Source organism: Chenopodium quinoa, unplaced genomic scaffold (genome assembly GCF_001683475.1).
Source record: "Chenopodium quinoa cultivar QQ74 unplaced genomic scaffold, ASM168347v1, whole genome shotgun sequence".
NCBI lineage: Eukaryota > Viridiplantae > Streptophyta > Magnoliopsida > Caryophyllales > Amaranthaceae > Chenopodium > Chenopodium quinoa.
The window spans coordinates 2,156,707-2,174,590 of NW_018743197.1; the positions used below are offsets into that span (position 1 = coordinate 2,156,707).

The following is a 17,884-nucleotide window of genomic DNA, read 5'->3' on the forward strand; positions in this document are numbered from 1 at the left end:
ATTTTTGTGTATTCGGGACCCATCACCTTATTCCATCCAAGCAATGACCCTCCCAAACCTACTACTCGTCCTGGATGGTATGACCTTCCCAAAGCCATGGTGAAAGGGTCATTCTCCACACTTGGTTCAAATTTGCCCTCCACCATCTCTTGAGTGTGCTCAAGCTATAGCATAAGGAAAAATGAGGTCAGTAAAACAGTTAATGGTTTGTACAGTGATTAGATGCAAAAGGTACTTAATTTCAACAATTCATAGGTAACTTACTAGCTTATCCGCCAGTTTTTTGGCTTCCGGACCCTTGATGAACCATTTTCCGGTTGTCTTATCAAACGAATGGAGAGAACAAAAGAAATCACCGGCACGACTCACCAAGGTAGTGATCGTGGAACTAGAGGGTTCCTTCGATGCCACTAGAAGCACTTTAGCGTATAAACCCGAAGCGGCCCACTCAGGTCTCTTTTCAGCAAAAGTCTTAGGACCCATACGATGGACGTATTCCTTCTTTTCTGCATTTGCTTGATTTTGCTCTCGAAGTTCCTACAAAACAAAAAATGTTAGTCTCATTAATACAAAAAGTGTCAAGCTATTATTCAATTGACATCAGATTTACACAAACTTACAATGGCTCTCTTTTGACTCTTCATTCTAACGAACTCTTCCCAATCATCTTTTGACACGGTCGGCCATATTTGCCACGGGAGACGGTTATCCTCTTTGGCATTCTTCTTCTTTGTTTGCACCTTCTTCTTCTTATGGATCCACCGATTAGTCAACTTGGTCTTAAAGCCTCTGAATCTTTCCCCTAATAAAGAGACAAACACCCTTTTCTTCTCGGGATCATTAGGAATAGAAAACTGCCTCTGCAAACACAAATTAAAACCGATTATTAGTTTCTATTTAAAAACAATCATAAGGTTAAGGTATCTTAAATTGTCTAAATGTGCCAAAAACACACTTACCCTTGTATCATCCCAAAATGCTTGAATCAAACCCGGAGGTACTTGCCGCATTACAAGTGTAATGGGGATTTTCCGCGAACATAAGCCAACTTGATTAGCATATTGTCGACGCCATTTGGGCCCGGGTTGGCCTTTGTTGTCATACTCTAAGACCATGGGACCGTCCAGTTTCTTAAAGCTTCTCGTCGGACCCCTTGTTTTTCTTTCAGCCGGTGCAATTTCCCCCCCTCCACCACCTGTGTTGTTTTCATCTTGTCCTTGGCCTTGACTTTCAGGAGTCAGGTTCTCACCAACAATCTCACGTGCTGTATTTTCAATGGCCGGTGCACGTTCAGCTGACATTTCAAAATCGTCAAGCCTACGCTCGAACTCATCTTGAGCCTGATCCTCTGGCTCACCCAAGTCATCCTCCTTATTCACATCATAAGGAGCATCACTATCATCAGAGTCATCATCCTCGTACTCGTCCTCATACTCATCATCGTCAATGTCCTCTACCAAACGAGGATCATGATCGTCCGCCATGAGATATAAGCACCTGTCAAAGCAATCATAAAACAATATTAGTGTATAGTAAAGTATAGCAATCATAACCTTGTATATGCATGATAATGAGTACAAAATGCCAATTTCAATCTACATATGGAAAATAGGTTGTTAGAATGAATAAATGTTAGTTCATACACAAAACAAAGGAGTTGGGTTAAGTAGAAGCTATTTATGCCAGTTTCACCTAGTTATGGTCCTATAACCTTGTATATGCAAGATAATGAGTACACTTAGGCAATTTCAAACTACAAATATATCATTTTCGCCTACTTATGCTCCTATATACATGATAACTAAACTATATTTGCAATGAAACCATTACTAACTTTTAATCAAACTACCTCATTCTGAAATTCCTTCGTTGTGGTCTGATCGCATATAACCTGCTTCGTTGTCTATGTCATTTAGTACTCCAGGTCTAGGAACAGTGAAAGGTTCTGAATCATCAAACGCATCATATTCTTCCTCATCCTCAACATCTCCAATGCCTAGGATTCTTCTTTTGCCAGCTAGCACTATAGACCATTTTGAATCCATTGGGTCAGTTACGTAGAACACTTTCTTAGCTTGAGATGCAAGGATAAATGGTTCCGCACTATCATTCAAGTGGCCAAGATCTACAAGAGTAAAGTCCTCATGTTTGATGTTTCGCCTGATATTATCAACCCACTTACACTTGAAAAGAGCAACCGTGAAGTCACAATAATCAAGCTCCCATATTTCTTGAATTCGACCATAGTATGACAACTCTGCATCGACAGGTGATTATCCTTAGAACTTGCAAACTCCCTTGACGATGCCACAAGAGTTACACCACTGTTTTGGGTGGAGGAAGATTTCAAATCACGAGCCTCGGTCCAAAAAGTGTACCCATTGATGTCATATCCCTCAAATGAACGGACATCATCCCTAGGACCGTACGCAAGCCACCGTACTTTATCGGTCACATTAGTATCATTCAATCCACTCATTACTCGTTCACGAAACCAATCAACAAATTTCTTATTATGCAACTGCATAAGTGCCCTTTCACCTTTGGATGTAAATTCGGCACGCAAACAAGCCATGTGCTCGTCTAAATATGGGTGCACATCTGAAACATGGTGCAACACATAAAGGTGTGCTTGTAAGAACTGATCTCGGTCTGGTGACATTTGTTTTGACCCAATTGTGCCATGACCATCAAGTCTACCTTCATGTCGAGAAGTAGAAAGACCAATAGGTTGAGCAAGGGCTATGTAGTCCGCCACAAAGTTACCTATTTCCTCACCCACTGTCCCTTGCATTATACTTCCTTCAGGTTGAGCTCGGTTCCGTACTTTATCTTGTAATGTACCCATGTGTCTTTCAAAAGGGTAGCACCACCTCATGAACACTGGACCGCACAACTTAATCTCACGCACAAAATGAAGAACCAAATGAACCATTATGTAAAAAAATGAGGGTGGGAAATACATCTCAAATTTGCACAAAGTCACAACCACATCAGCTTGCAAAGCATCTAGTGTACAAGGATCAAGAACTTTGCTACAAATTGTATTGAAAAACGAACAAAGGCTTGTAATCGCTTCCCTCACGTGTTTTGGTAGAATACCACGGATTGCAATCGGTAGGAATACTTGCATCATAATGTGACAATCATGGGATTTCATACTTGTCAGCTTCAATTCTCCATTTAAGGTTACAAATCTTTTCATGTTAGATGAGTACCCTGATGGAACCTTAATGCCGTACAAAAATGCACAAAACATACGTTTCTCTACCATTGACAATGTATAGCAAGCCGGGGGTAAATAATTATTTTCATCCTTCCCTTTACCCTTAACTTTCTTCTTTGACGCATCTTTGGCCTTTCCCTTTCCCTTGCTCTTCTCCTTCCCTTTTTTCGAAACACTTTCATCTCTATTCTCGGCTCCTTTCCCTTTCTGACCTTTTCTTGAGGCCACAATTCTGGACGAATCCACATCTCTTGCAAATCTAACCGTGCACCCTTTCCGTCCTTTGTTTTGCCTGGGATATTCATAAGCGTCCCAAAAAGAGCATCACACACATTCTTCTCTATATGCATCACATCAAGACAATGCCTAACGTCATGTTCTCTCCAGTACAGAAGCTTCCAAAAGATTGATTCTTTCTTAAACAGAGCAGCTGAGACCACAGTTTTTTCTGATTTTCCAAACACCGTTTGTATCCCTTTCACCCGAGCACTAATCTCAGCACCAGTCAATGGTCTAGGCGCAGTATCCTCTTCCACGGTTCCATCGAAAGCCTTTTTCTGCCTACGGTACGGGTGATCACGCCTAAGGAACCTTCGAGTCCATAGGTACACATCTTTGTGAGAATGAGTCAGGTATACGCTTGATGTGTCATCAATACATATGGGGCATGCTTTTTTCCCTTTGACCTTGTACCCAAACAAGTTGTCATATGCAGGGAAGTCATTCATGGTCCACATAAGGGCTGCACGCAATGTGAACATCCCGTTCTGATGAGCATCGAAAACGGAAACCCCTTCGTCCCACATCTTTCTCAAGTCGTCAATAAGCGGCGCAAGGTAAACATCTATGTCGTTTCCAGGTTGCTTACGACCAGTTATTAGCAGTGAAAGCATTACATACTTACGTTTCATGCACAACCAAGGAGGAAAATTATAAATCACTAAAAGTACCGGCCATGTGTTGTGTTGGGTACTAAGAGTGCCAAATGGATTCATCCCGTCCGTGCACAACCCAAGCCTTAAATTTCTGACTTCATTTCCAAATTCCTCAAACTTCAAATCAATGTTCTTCCACTGTGGAGAGTCAGTTGGATGCTTCAGCATTCTGTTTTTCTTTCTTCCCTCTGCATGCCACCTCAAGTTTTTAGCGTCTTTTGGTATTGAGAACAGACGCTTAAACCTTGGAATAATGGGAAGATACCACAACACCTTAGTAGGAGGTCCCTCCGTGCCAGGATTGCAACTCATGCGCTTGTACCGCGACCGCTTGCATCGTGGACACTCCTGCAGTTTTTCATACTCATTTCGATACAAAATACAGTCATTAGGACATGCATGTATCTTCTTATACTCCAAACCAAAGGGACACATGAGCTTCTTTTCGTAATAATAAGACTTAGGAATTTCATTCCCATCAGGCAACATATCACTTAATGCGGTCAACAAAGAAGTAAAACTGATGTCCGTCCACCCATGCTTCGACTTAATGTTGAAAAGTGTTAGCACGGCCGATAGTTTGGAGTATTTTTTGCACCCGGGATACAAAGGCTTTTTGGAAGCCTCCGATAATAATTCAAACACTTCACCTTCAACACCTTGCAACATCTCATCCACTTGTTCATTCTCGACCTCATCCGCCTGATCTTCATCGGCTCCATCCTCACCATTATCAACAATATACTCATCATTCTCGTATTCCTCGTCCACATGAATCTCACTGCTTCTAACACGCACATCATTCCGATCAAGATCCCCACTGTACTCTCCACTTTCTCCGTGCCAAATCCACACATGGTAAAATTGCCTAAACCCACGACATAATACATGATCTCTAATGATTTCAACACTATCGACCACATTCACACAATTACAATCAACACAAGGACAATAAAGGCCTTTGCCTCCCAGTGTGCGTTGATAAGCTAAAGCCCTCTCGCAAAACTCTTGAACCCCATTCCAAAATTCCAATGTATCGCGTCTACCATACATCCAACCACGATCCATCTCCATTTAGTAAATTGTCTCTAAACATATATATAGCACCATATAATTATAATGTGTAAGTGCTACATATTTTATATGTAAATCAAATTCAAGTACAAAACGTTAATATACCATTCATATAGTGAAAAAATGCATGTTTCCAAAGGGTCCTTATCACTCCAACCTAACCCATCCTTGAATGTCTACTCTCACTAGTGAATGTATGTCAACTTTCCAATTTTAAGGAAAACCCGGCAGCATTTCCCCCTAGTTCTCCAAGTACACGATGTAGATAATTAATTACCCACATATGTACCCAGAGAACATAGTGAGGAAATGGTAAGCCGGGATGTTCCTTAAAATCGAAAAGAAAACATACATTCACCACCTAAGTGAGAGTACACATTCAAGAACAGTCCCAACCGGGGACTATTCAAGACTTTCTCCTAATGAGAAAGCCTTGAACGGGTATCTAGGCATATGATGATGCAATTCAAGTATTCTATATATTGTTGTATTTATTTGCAATTAAACAATACACAAGTTGCAATTTCATGAATAAACTTTTATTAAATGGATGAATAGAAAGAAATATATCTAAGTAAAGTTTAGTAGTCATACCAATATAGAAACTACCCACTTGAGCTCAATATGTAGTCCTCATCAAGCTAATTAAACTCTTGCTTCAATTCACAAATCTGTTAAAAAAAACACATCATTCATTGAACTAACAATTGCTAAACTAACATGTCAATTCACTAATTTATTTATAAGTTAAAACACATCATTCATTGAACTAACAATTGCTAAACTAACAAGGTTATTAATCTCTAATTTTTTCAAAATTACCCATCAAAACAACTTAAAAGTAACCATTCACCCATTCCAAAATTCATCTACTTTAGTAACAAGCAAGGTTACTAATCTCAAATTAATTCAAATATACCCATCAAAACAATCCATCAAAACAACTTCAAATTAACCATTAAAAGTAAAATACCAAATTTCACCTATTTAATTAAGTACCAAGGTTAATATATTTTCTATAATTATTTCAAAAGTATCCACCAAAACACATTAAATTAACCATTAAAACATAATAAAATCCAACTAATTGAGTAACAAGGTTACTAATCTCTAATATTTTCAAATTTTCCCAATTATATTCAAACCTAAAATTGAGAAAAATTATATTCAAACCTAAATTTTAATTTACTAACAATGGTTCAAAATGCAAAACAAATAATTAATATATATAATTATATAATTGGAAAATAATGTAAAAAAAAAAAATTAAAAATAAACCTTGAACAATTAGGGCAGCAGCTAAGAGGAGACTCGGTGGTGACCCTCAAGCCGGTGGCGCGGCTCGGTGGTGGAGGAGCCTCAGGGGGATGGCGCAGCTAGGTGGTGGACGAGAAAATTAGGGCAGCAGCTAAGTTCATAATGGAGGAGGCGCAACAGCACTCACGACAAATGGTGGAGGACACTCAGGCTGGTGGCGCGGCTCGGTGTTGGAGGAGCCTCGGGGGGGTTGCCCGGCTAGGTGGTGGAGCAACCTCAGGGCGCGGCTAGGTGGTTTATTTTCGAAAGAGAAATAAAGGGAAAACAGAGAGAGGAAGGATTGAACTAGGCCGGTTTTCGAAACCCCTGGTGGCCGCCGGTGAAGGTGACGGCTGGTGGTCGAGGGAGAGAGAGGAAGGATTGAAGGATGAGCAGCAATGAAACAGTAATTAAGGAGGGAATTGAAGAAGGAATGAAAGAGAAAGAGAAGAAAGAGAGGAAGGCGAGTCCGCGTTTTTTTTAAAAATGGGTACGGTTCAGGCCAAACCGGTGCCTTTTCTCTTCTTCTAAAATCCCGCCCATTTCTGGACCGATTTTGGGCACCGGTTTAGCCTGAACCGGTGCCATATGGGGGGTGCCTAATGCTTTTTTTCTACTAGTGATTCAATCAAATACAATTTTTTAAGCACTCTCGGGATTAAATACTGAACCCGACCAATAGTGGCGGTGAAAGGTTGTTCATCATCGGGTTTGGTTTTGGGGAGACATTTTTAGGTGTCTACAGAAGCCCCCACTTTGACTGAGTTTGTAGAAACGTCAGTTTCGAAAACGATAGTCAAAGTAGCCGATAGGGACAGAGAATGATTTAAGACGTTCTGCGATCCTAAATCACTCTGTATACGCCGATACCTGCAGAAAAATGTTAATTCCACTGATAAAAGATTAAAGGGATAGAATACGTATCTGGCACCAGTGTATTGGTGACAAACGAATTTAGCAGCTTCCTAAGCTTGAAGGAATCCACCGAGTGACATTTGTTGAAACGCTTTCCATGCTTGAGGAAAGCCGACTGAAGAGTTTGGTAGTTTTCTAAGCCTGAAGAAACCTACCGGATGACACTTTCCATGCTTGAGGAAAGTCGATGTATGAATTTGGTGTCATTCTATGCTTGAAGAATTTCCACCGATAATGCCTTCCACACTTGAGGAAAGCCGATAAAGGAATTTTGCGGTTTTCTATACTTGAAGAAAAATCCACCGATAACGCTTTCCATGCCTGAGGAAAGCCGACTTGGCGGTTTTCTATACATGAAGAAAAATCCACTGATAACGCTTTCCATGCTTGAGGAAAGCCGACTTGGCGATTTTTCCATACTTGAAGAAAAATCCACCGATAACGTTTTCCATGCTTGAGGAAAGCCGACTTGGCGGTTTTTCCATACTTGAAGAAAAATCCACCGATAACGCTTTCCATGCTTGAGGAAAGCCGACTTGGAGTTTTTCTATACTTGAAGAAAAATCCACCGATAACGCTTTCCATGCTTGAGGAAAGCCGACGAGTGTATGATGGTTCGATTATCCCCGAACGTGGGCCGCAGATGATTCACACCTTTAAGTCGATTATCCGACCATATTAGGTGCTTTAAATGCAGAAAAATAGACTTTGATGCTTGCTAGGGGTAAAATGGTAATTTTAGTCCCCTTTAAGTATCAATTACAATTTTCCGCGTAATTCCAGCGAAAAATAACCGCCCAATAACCTCAAAAAATCATTCAAACTGGTCAAAAACGCCAGGAATATTCGCTGACAATGCGCAGAGCTGCCGTGCCACGTGGCTTTTTTGCCGTGACACGGTAACATCTGCCGTCAGACGAGATGAAACCCCGTGTCACGGGGGTATTTTACATATTTCTTTTTTTTTTGTTACTTTTGCTGTTTGAATTGTCGACGCGTGGATCATTATGCTTTTTACCATCGAATCCCAGCGCGCCACGTCATCAGTGTACCGTGACATGGTAACGGTAACCGTGGCACGGTGAATGGGGTGCGTAACGGTTACTTTTTTGGCTTTAAATTCACACTTCTGCTTCACTTTTTTCACCATTTTGCCATTTCCTTATTCATCTCCTCTCTTTATCTTCCCCATTTTCATCTACATGCTCACACAAATCGCCGCGCCACGGTTAAAACAACCAACGGTCGTCCGGTCTCACCGTGACACGGGAACGGCAACCGTGACACGGCGGTTCCGTTTTTCTTTCTCTTTTTCTTATCCCGATTTTTGGATCAAAAGATATGATAAAAACAAAAACGCAAAAACTGCTGTCTATCGAGTTTTATTCCGATTTAATTCGGATCTTATCTTAATTTTTCGACCCTTCTTTTTTCTCTATAAATAGAGGTCATATCTCCCCTTTTTTAGAACATCAACAAGGTTGATCATAAAATAATTATCTTCTCCCTCTTTAGCCTAAATACTAGCCATCCTATTTTCTCAAAATACTTCCCCTAATTAAGCACTCCAAGGAGTTTATACAATACCCCAAGTTCTATACTTAAACCAAAGCGTGAAAGGTATAAATAACTGAGGGTTTGGACCAAATCAAATCTATATTAATTTAATTTAATTTTAATTTGTTTTATATTTTTATTGAAGTTACTAACAGTTTATTCATGATGTAGCAATTTAAAGGAACGCGCAGAATGTGAGTAATTAATTAATTTAATTACTCTTATTTTATTATTATATTGCTAGTATCATGATTAGTTTATTTATATTTGATTTGACTAACAATTTATTTTTAAATTGCTTCCAATATTGATGTTATTCTATTATTTATTGATCACCATATTGCATGTTAAAGAGAATATGTAATTGAAAATCACGCCTAATAAGTTAATTTGGATAACCGGTTTAGGTTCCTTTTTAATCTTGTTGTTAATTCAAGTGATCACAAATATTTTAGAATTATGTGTTGCATTAATATTCAACCAATTTAGCTTAATAATAGTTTAGAGCAAATTGAATCTTTATTTGTATGTCTTTGAGATCGCAGGAATCATTTTTCACTATAAGAATCGAGTAGAGGCCAATACGGGCGAATGTGACTCCATGACTCACTTCGTACCATCATCCCCGTTCCTCCTTTTGTGGTTCCGAACCATATAGAGTTAGTAATCTCATGGATTATGAATGGGGGGTGTAACCTTCACGGGTCAATCGTTGTTGCCTTCGTTGTCCCTTTATCGTGGTTGCCTTTGTGATCCGTGAACGGTTTACAAGTTCCTTAAAAATTTGTTGGCGGCTCCCTACTTTCCTTGTCCCTAATCGTATATGTCAATTCCCACAACCTATGAGTGCCAAGCATATTCACCACATGCTTTTAATGTAGACGCACTTCGAACGACGCCTACAGGGGATGATGGTACAAATCCAACCTAAAAGAGATTGAACCTGCCCTAATAATAGGCCTCTACTTTATTCTGATCGTATTCATGTGCGCTTTCTGACTAACATACAATCAATAGGATTAACCCTAAACCTTTTTATCTATGTTGGTTGAATATTAATGCACAAATAAACTATTATTGGCGATCACTTGAATTATAATCAAATTAACCCTAACAAGATTATTAATTATCTTATTAAGCGTGATTACAATTACCAATTCCCTTTAAACATGCATAAAAGGCGTGATCAAGCAACAACAATAAATATCATCAAGCAACATAATAATCATAATCATCATAATAATAATCATGAATAATAATAATCGTGTTCATGTTAATATTAAAGCATAATAATAATAGCAAGATCCTAGGCATGATATTAACAAGATTAATAACAAACCCTAGCATGTCACTAAGCAATAAAAATCAAATCTTTAGCCCTAACATGATACTAACAATCATAAATATTAGGAAGAACATAGGAAGCATCACAACAATCATATTTAATATTAAAAAATACCCTAGACATGATACTAGGAATATCATAATAACAATGTAAACATGATTTCTACATCATAATATCAATAAATCAATTAAAATACTTACTTTGATGCCTCGTACCTATTTCTAATAACAAAATACACACGTTAGTAACTTCAAGGAAAATAATAATCAACAATTAAATTAAATAATTGAAAGAGAGATTTGGGACCAAACCCTCTGAAATTAAAACCTTTCACGTCTAGGGCAAAGGCAACTTCGAATATGGCTAGGTGTTTCTAGATCTAATGAATGCGGAATTTTGTATGAGAAAACAAAGTTTAGAAGAAAGAAAGAAAGAGATGAATGAATTAAAGAATACGAATGGAAACTTGTGAATGAAGAGAATTGGTGAATGAAAACGGAGTATTTAATACGATATTTATAGAGAAAATTAGCCAAAAAGATAAAATAAACAAAACAGAGTCTAACGCACAAAAAACAGAGCTAGCGCCACCCTTGGCTAACTGGCGCCAGGCATCAACACTAGCGCCAGGCGCCTATGGCTAGCGCCAGGCCTGGTTCCAGGCACCAAGGCCTGGGGTTAGGCGCCAAGCTTATTTCCAATGCGTTTTCGAAAATCAGATAAGTTTACCGTACTGGAGGATAAAATCATATAATTTCCTCAAAAATGCCATTTGATTTTAATTAAAACTCTAAAAAGTCAAAAGTCAATTTATCAATGCTAATGAATTAGGAATGAAAAGAACCTTCTAGTAGATTCTAGAAGACTAAAACCATTCCTAATTGCATTAGGAATGATAAATCATATTAGGCCCTCCCCAAGATCATTGGGCCGCATATAAGACTCAAATCGGGCCCAGTTAGTAAATTGGCCATAATTTCCTCAATATTCATCGGAATTGGGCTTATATATATCGTTGGAAAGCTAAAAGCCCCATCCAACTACACTACTATTGGACCCATATCATGAACCAACCAAACTGGATTGGCTTTTTTCTTAAAATAAGTTTTCAAAAACAGAGAGAAAAGAAAAGAATTAAAACTTTCCGCAACACTAGACTTTCCACACTTTCACTTCATTCGATTATGATTCGACACGAAAGGTACTCATCACTGGGTTTGGTTTTGGGGAGACACAAATGGGTGTCTACAGAATCCAATCTGAATTAATTCGGTTTTGGAAATCTCAATCCGAATCCAACCCGAATTATGATTCGATCCAATCCAATCCAAACCGAATTAATTCGGTTTTTCAAATTAGAATCCAATCCAAACCGAATTTTGTTCCTTTATTTTGCAGCATTCAAACCCGAAACTCGAACTTAACCTACAAAATCCTACAATCATTTCTTGTTAACTACATTCTTTGTGAGAGAGTAAGATATTAAGAAAGGAAAATTGAGAATTAGGTTTTTTTTTTAAGTTTATATATGAAAGGGGAAAGTAGTTGGATAATTTAAAAAAGAAAATGAGCTTAAATTATTGGGTCGAAATTCGGTTTGTAATTCGGTTTTCGGTTTTTTAAAACCTCAAACCGAATCCAATCCATAATCCATATTTTTTAATTTTTCCAATCCGATCCAATCCAAATTCAAAAAAAAAATCCAAACCGAATTAGTAATTCGGTTTGATTTTCGGTTCGGTTCGGTTTTAATCCGAATTACTTTCACCCCTACCCGTGAGCTAGGGGTTCAAACGTCCACAAAAGTTCTTAACCGTGCTACCTTAGCTTAAAATGTGTCTAACTCAACCCTAAGCATTCTCAAACCATGTAAACCCTCATCAACTAGGAAGATAAGCATTCAAAGACACATCATCATGAGAGGCAAACCAATCCAAATGAATGAGAAAATTCCAAATCAAAAATCATTTCCATTTGACATAGTCATGTTTGTAACACAAAAAAGGGAAAACAAAAAAAAAAGGAGGAAGAAATCAAAAAGGTTCACGAATGAGGCATATGATCCAAATAAATCCCAATCGTCATACAAGTGATCGTTTGATAACAACATCAACAATCCCAGGTCTCATAGAACCAAAAGCAAACATCCTTGAACCATTCAACTTCTTCCTAAGCTAAACCTAAACTAAACACCCAAATAAAAAGAAAATAGAAGAGAGGAAAGGTCTCACCAAACGTCGCTTGAAATGGAAGACAAGATAAATCATACAATCTCACCAAGGGAGCTCGAGTTGCCCCTTAACTTCCTTCTTCTCCATTTCCAAGCTTGAAAAGCGAGCCAAAACAAAAGAAACTACTAAGATAAAACAAGAATAAAAGAAAAAAATTAATAAACAAAGGAGACTAAAGCTATAAACAAAAGGAAGAAATAAGTAAATAAAAAAAAGGCTATCTACAAAGTTTGGATTAAGGGAGTTTGGATTGTCTGGATTTTTCCTTGGGAGCATCTCCATCTACACAAAAACTCAAAAACTTATCAAATTATCAATAATAATCATCATAAAAACATTATCATCATCATCATCGTCAACAAAAAATCATCATCATCATTAACAAATCATCATCAACTACAACAAAACCATTATCCTCAATGGTCCTCCTCATGCACAAGCTACTATCCTACTACACTACCCTCCTATGCACACTTCAACCAACCAAAAGGAACATCCTCAAGCTCTCCACAAGGTAATTTCACCAACCGATCGGCCAATTGAATTGTCTTCCTTGTAGGGATCATCTCTATATTGTGTTTTTGAGCAATGGATAGAGGGATTAAACTAACACTTGCTCCAAGATCGGCTAAGGCGCCCCTAGCTTCCATGTTCCCAATTTTCACCGGCAAAGTGAAGCTTCCCGGGTCTTTTTCCTTCTTGGGCATCTTATGTATGACAAGAGCACTCACTTGATGTGGAAGGGTGATAAGCTCATCATTGAGCTTTCTCTTGTTGGTGAGAATATCTTTGAGGAACTTGGAGTAAGATGGCATTTATGTCACAACTTCAAAGAAAGGGAGGTTGATGTGCAAATTCTTCATGACCCTAAGGAATTTTGCAAACTTGTCATTCAACTTCCTCTCCGCAAGCCGACCGGGAAAAGGAACCGGTCCATCAAGGTTCCTAGCCTCACTAGGAATTGAAGTTGTCTTCTCATTGTCAAGTTTATTCTTCTCCGAACCTCCTTCTATCTCATCAAATTTTTCTTTCTCACCTCCCTTGTTTTCATTCACACTCTCCTGTCCTCCCTTCTTTTCCTCACTATCCCCCTCATTTGGCCCTTCATAGGAAGTTCCTGAACCTGTGATCGCCTTGCATGTATCGGGTTTTGAGTTGTGAGAAGGGTTAGGTTGTGGTTGTCCGGATAGAGTAGATGGTGAATTGAAAGGAGCTCTCTCGGTCAATTGAGCTAGTTGTGAATTAACCATCTTGTTGTGAGATCTTATCTCTTGCATTTGTTGCCCAAAAGTTTGCATTTGAGCATGCATGGCTTGAAGGAGTTGAGTTTGTGTTAGCTCCGCTTGAGGTGCTTGTTCTTGATTTCTTTGAGGTGCTTAGGTTTGATTGTTATATTGGTTGTTCCTTGGATAGCTTCCTCTTAGGTTTTGGGGTTGATATGGAAGTGGATTTTGATATTGAGGGTTGGAGCTGTAGGTAGGTTGAGCTTGTTGGTTTCATTGTTGAGGTTGATATGCAAACCCGGGTGGTGGTTGTCTCCAAGCTACTCCACCACCGCTTCCTCTAAATCCCTCTTGCCTTGACTTGTTTGCCGCTACATGCTCTGGGCTCAAACCTCCACAATAAGATGTATCATGGTTCGTTCCTCCACAATTTTGACAAGATAAAGAGTTAACTTGAAAGGAGCTTGTTCCACCGCTTGAACTTGCACTCACACTCGTGTTGAACTTGGAAAGCCCTTTTGTTAGTTGATCAATTTGATGTTGCAATTGATCAACTTTCTCCAATTCGTAAATACCACCTTTCTTTGGAGCATTTCTTCTTCTCCCCCCCCCCCCCAAGAGTAATTCTTTGCTACCTCTTCTATTGTGGCTTCAACTTGATTTTGAGGGATTTTGATTAATTGACCACCCGCCCCCGCATCCATATTGGCTCTTGACATGGGCTCTAATCCATCGTAGAAAAACCGCATGAGCAACCCTTGATTGTACTCATGTTGGGGACACGCTTGCACCAATTCTTTGAATCTCTCCCTAGCTTCACCAAGAATTTCATTGGCTTCTTGCTCAAACGATGCGATTTTCCTTCTCATTTCGGCGGTCTTCTCCTCGGAGATAAATCACTTCAAGAACGCCTTTACCACCTCCATACATGTTGTGAGAGTGTTAGGCTTTACTTGCTTTAGCCATTTCTTTGCTCCTCCAGTGAGAGATTTCCGGAAAAGGTGCATACGAATGTAGTCTTGGCTCACTTCATTGGTTTGCATCATTGCGCACAACTCAAGGAATCGGTCCATGTTCAATAGGGTCCTCACTTGCACTTCCGGAAAATTGCTCCGATTGGACCATTCTAGTATATTGAGGATGGATTTAGAAGTTGGTTTCCGTGACGAGTAGCAAGATCCCTCCCGTGAGCTCATAATCCTCTGGATTTCTGAACTCACGTAACAAAACATCATCTTCTTGTCCCGCCATTGATCCTCTTTGTGAACTTGAAGAGTAAGAATCACTCTCGCTATCAATTATATCACCAAAACCTCTTCCCTCGTCTTGATAAAGCCTACGGACTTGTCTCAAGGTTCGGTTGATCTCGTGGTCAATTTGATGTGAGGGTGCTCCTTGAGACCTCCTAAGCATTCACCAAAGCTAAGCAAACAATTAGCAATGACAAGGATGATAAAACAAACAAAACAAAAAGAAAAGCAGGTAAAATGACTCTAACAAAAGCAATAGTAGAAGCTAAACAAGCCGCCTCCCCGGCAACGGTGCCAAAATTTGATCGAGGGATGAATAGATCGTTAAGCTACTACCCTAATCAAATTAATCATTTATAATACCTAAACATACACCAAACTAGTTAGTTTCAAGTAAAGAGTTGAACCACTAAGGAAGCACACTAATTCAACATCAATAATCACTAATGCAAGAGTAAAAAGGGAATTGTTTTTGTTGGTTTTGTTGAGTAGGAACACTAAAACTACAAGTAAGCAAGAAAATGATGATTAAAATCAAGGGGAAATGACGCGAGGGATACGGGCGTGTCAAATATGAAGGAAAATAATAATGATTATCATGAAACACATGCCAAAGGACACAAGATTCTACCAAAACAATTCATTCTCATGCAATAGTCTAGGCAAATCAATTAAAGAGGTCTACACTAATAAGGATAATTCTCATGCATCCTATTAGTTACAATCAAATTAAGAGAATAAAGAAACACAATCCATAAAAACTCCACTTTAATAACTCACTAGATGAAGCCCGTGCGATGCACGGTTTGTTTGAATTTTTTAAAATAATATTTTTACATACATATTTATGTGCTAAAAATTGTTAAATATTTAGATAAAATTCCTGATATTAAAAGATAATATTTTATATTTAATTAATTTAAACTGGATAATCTCATTCGCTAATTTTGCTTACGTGCCAGTTAAATTATTTAATTCTAAAAGAAATTAATAATCTCGTATTTAACTGGCTACCACTAAAATTTATTATCCTACATGGCGCGTTGAAAAAATTAAATCATACGTGGCTCTCTAAAAACTTGTGAAAAAAACTCCCCTTTATATATATATATATATATTAGATTCTCATGCAATCATTAAAATAGAGATGATCTTAATCTAGTACAAATCACTTTCATGCATTTAAACTAGAAAACATCAAATAGAGTGCAATAATAATCTCAAGCTATTAAAAATCATGTCTTTCATCAATTTATGGCATGAGTTCAATCCAACCATCATCATTCATCCAATATCAGCTCATATTTTCCACCCCCTTCCCCTAGCTAAAAGATTAGCCTAGAGAAGGGAGATTTGACATAATACCAAAACTAGAAACAAACTCAAGAAAATCAAAACAAAACATGATTAAAAACAATGAAATCAATAACAACTAGATGAACTAATAAGATTAACAAAAAATAAGCAACAATTAAGAAAATAAATAAAGCTAAAGGAAAGGATTAGAGATTACTAAAGAAAGAATTAATGAAATATGAAAGCTTAATATGTTTCTTGGTTAAAGATTAAACTTGACCAAAAATGTATACAATAAGGAAACTTGAGTAATAATCCACTTTTTTCTCTCTAAATTAACCTAATATTATCATATTAGAACTAAGTCAAACTCATTACATTCAAATGTTCTAAAACGGGACTAATATAGTCCGTACACAACTGGCTGAAGTCGACAAAAGGTTCGACCAAACCACGGGTAGGTTCGGTCGAACATCAGGGTAGATTCGGCCGAACCATGGGTAGGTTCGGTCGAACCTCCCTACTCCTGGTTCGGTCGAACTTCGGGGGTTCGACCGCTTCTGCAAAATACTGAAATTTAAAAAGTTCCTGCCTCCAAAGTTTGGTCGAACCTTGTGCAGGTTCGGTCACACCTAAGGTTCGACCGAACCTTTCTTGAGTTCGACCATACCTCCTATAGAACTTGCTTTCCTTAGCTCCAATTCAACTTAATCTTTCTCCTCTTTGAAGACCCCGGTTCCTACAAAACACAAGCATGGAAATCAAAGTAAAGAGTAGGCAAAAATCTAGGAAAAAGTAAGATAAAAGAGAAGGGAAAGGAAAGGAGAAAACAAAACTAAGGTAAAAATGCTTAGAAAAGGGCCAAACAAGTGCAAATGAGGGGAGAATTCTTAGAGAAAAAAGGATAAAAGAGTGGCATAAATGCCACTCATCATATATTCACCCACGAGTTTGGAGTGAGCTGCCAGACGCCTAGATCGTACCCCTTAAGAATTTTTCTAATCCTAGTATGGAGGGGGAACCGGAGGCCGGCTTCTATTACCGCCTCATAGCAGACAAATTAGTTGTCTGCATTTTCAATGTTGTCCTCCCATGCCATGACAGCATCCCCAGGCGGAACAATAATTTCCCACCCCTATCCAAAGGGGTGTTTCTCTTTGAAGGCCTTAAAGCCGCTCTTCAGCAAGGCTATATCACCCAGAAGCGTTCTAATCTTCTTCGGGTCAGGGTTAGCTGAAGCTTTAGCCGGCTGTTGGTAGTCAGCCGCAAAATTATCTTGATCGGAGCCAGATGCTTCGGCTCCCGATCTTTCAGCGGCAGCATTGCCGCCTGTCTCTTCCCCGAATCCATGAGAAGAGGCGGCTTTTTCACCGCCTACCTCCCTCACAGTTGAAATACTAGAGGATGAGGGAGCCTCATCATCGGAACCACTTCTCCCCTCCAATTCCTCTTGTTCCCCATCCAAAACAACCTCATCCGTGGGCACTTCCATAGTGCGCCGGCTTCTAGGCTTAATAGTCGTTTGTTTAACTCTAG

At 38.8% G+C, this 17,884-nt stretch overlaps 1 protein-coding gene across 1 annotated transcript; it reads right to left on the reverse strand.

Annotated features, from left to right (window-relative positions):
• Positions 1 to 453: 453 nt before the first annotated feature.
• LOC110733237 lies at positions 454 to 13,889 on the reverse strand. The gene is made up of 3 exons (XM_021913253.1): positions 13,465 to 13,889; positions 960 to 1,497; positions 454 to 860 (listed from the first exon to the last, which is right to left on the reverse strand). Exons 1-3 carry the CDS (start codon positions 13,887 to 13,889, stop codon positions 591 to 593), a joined length of 1,233 nt encoding a protein of 410 aa, XP_021768945.1. The 3' UTR covers positions 454 to 590.
• Between the last annotated feature and the right edge of the window lie 3,995 nt (positions 13,890 to 17,884).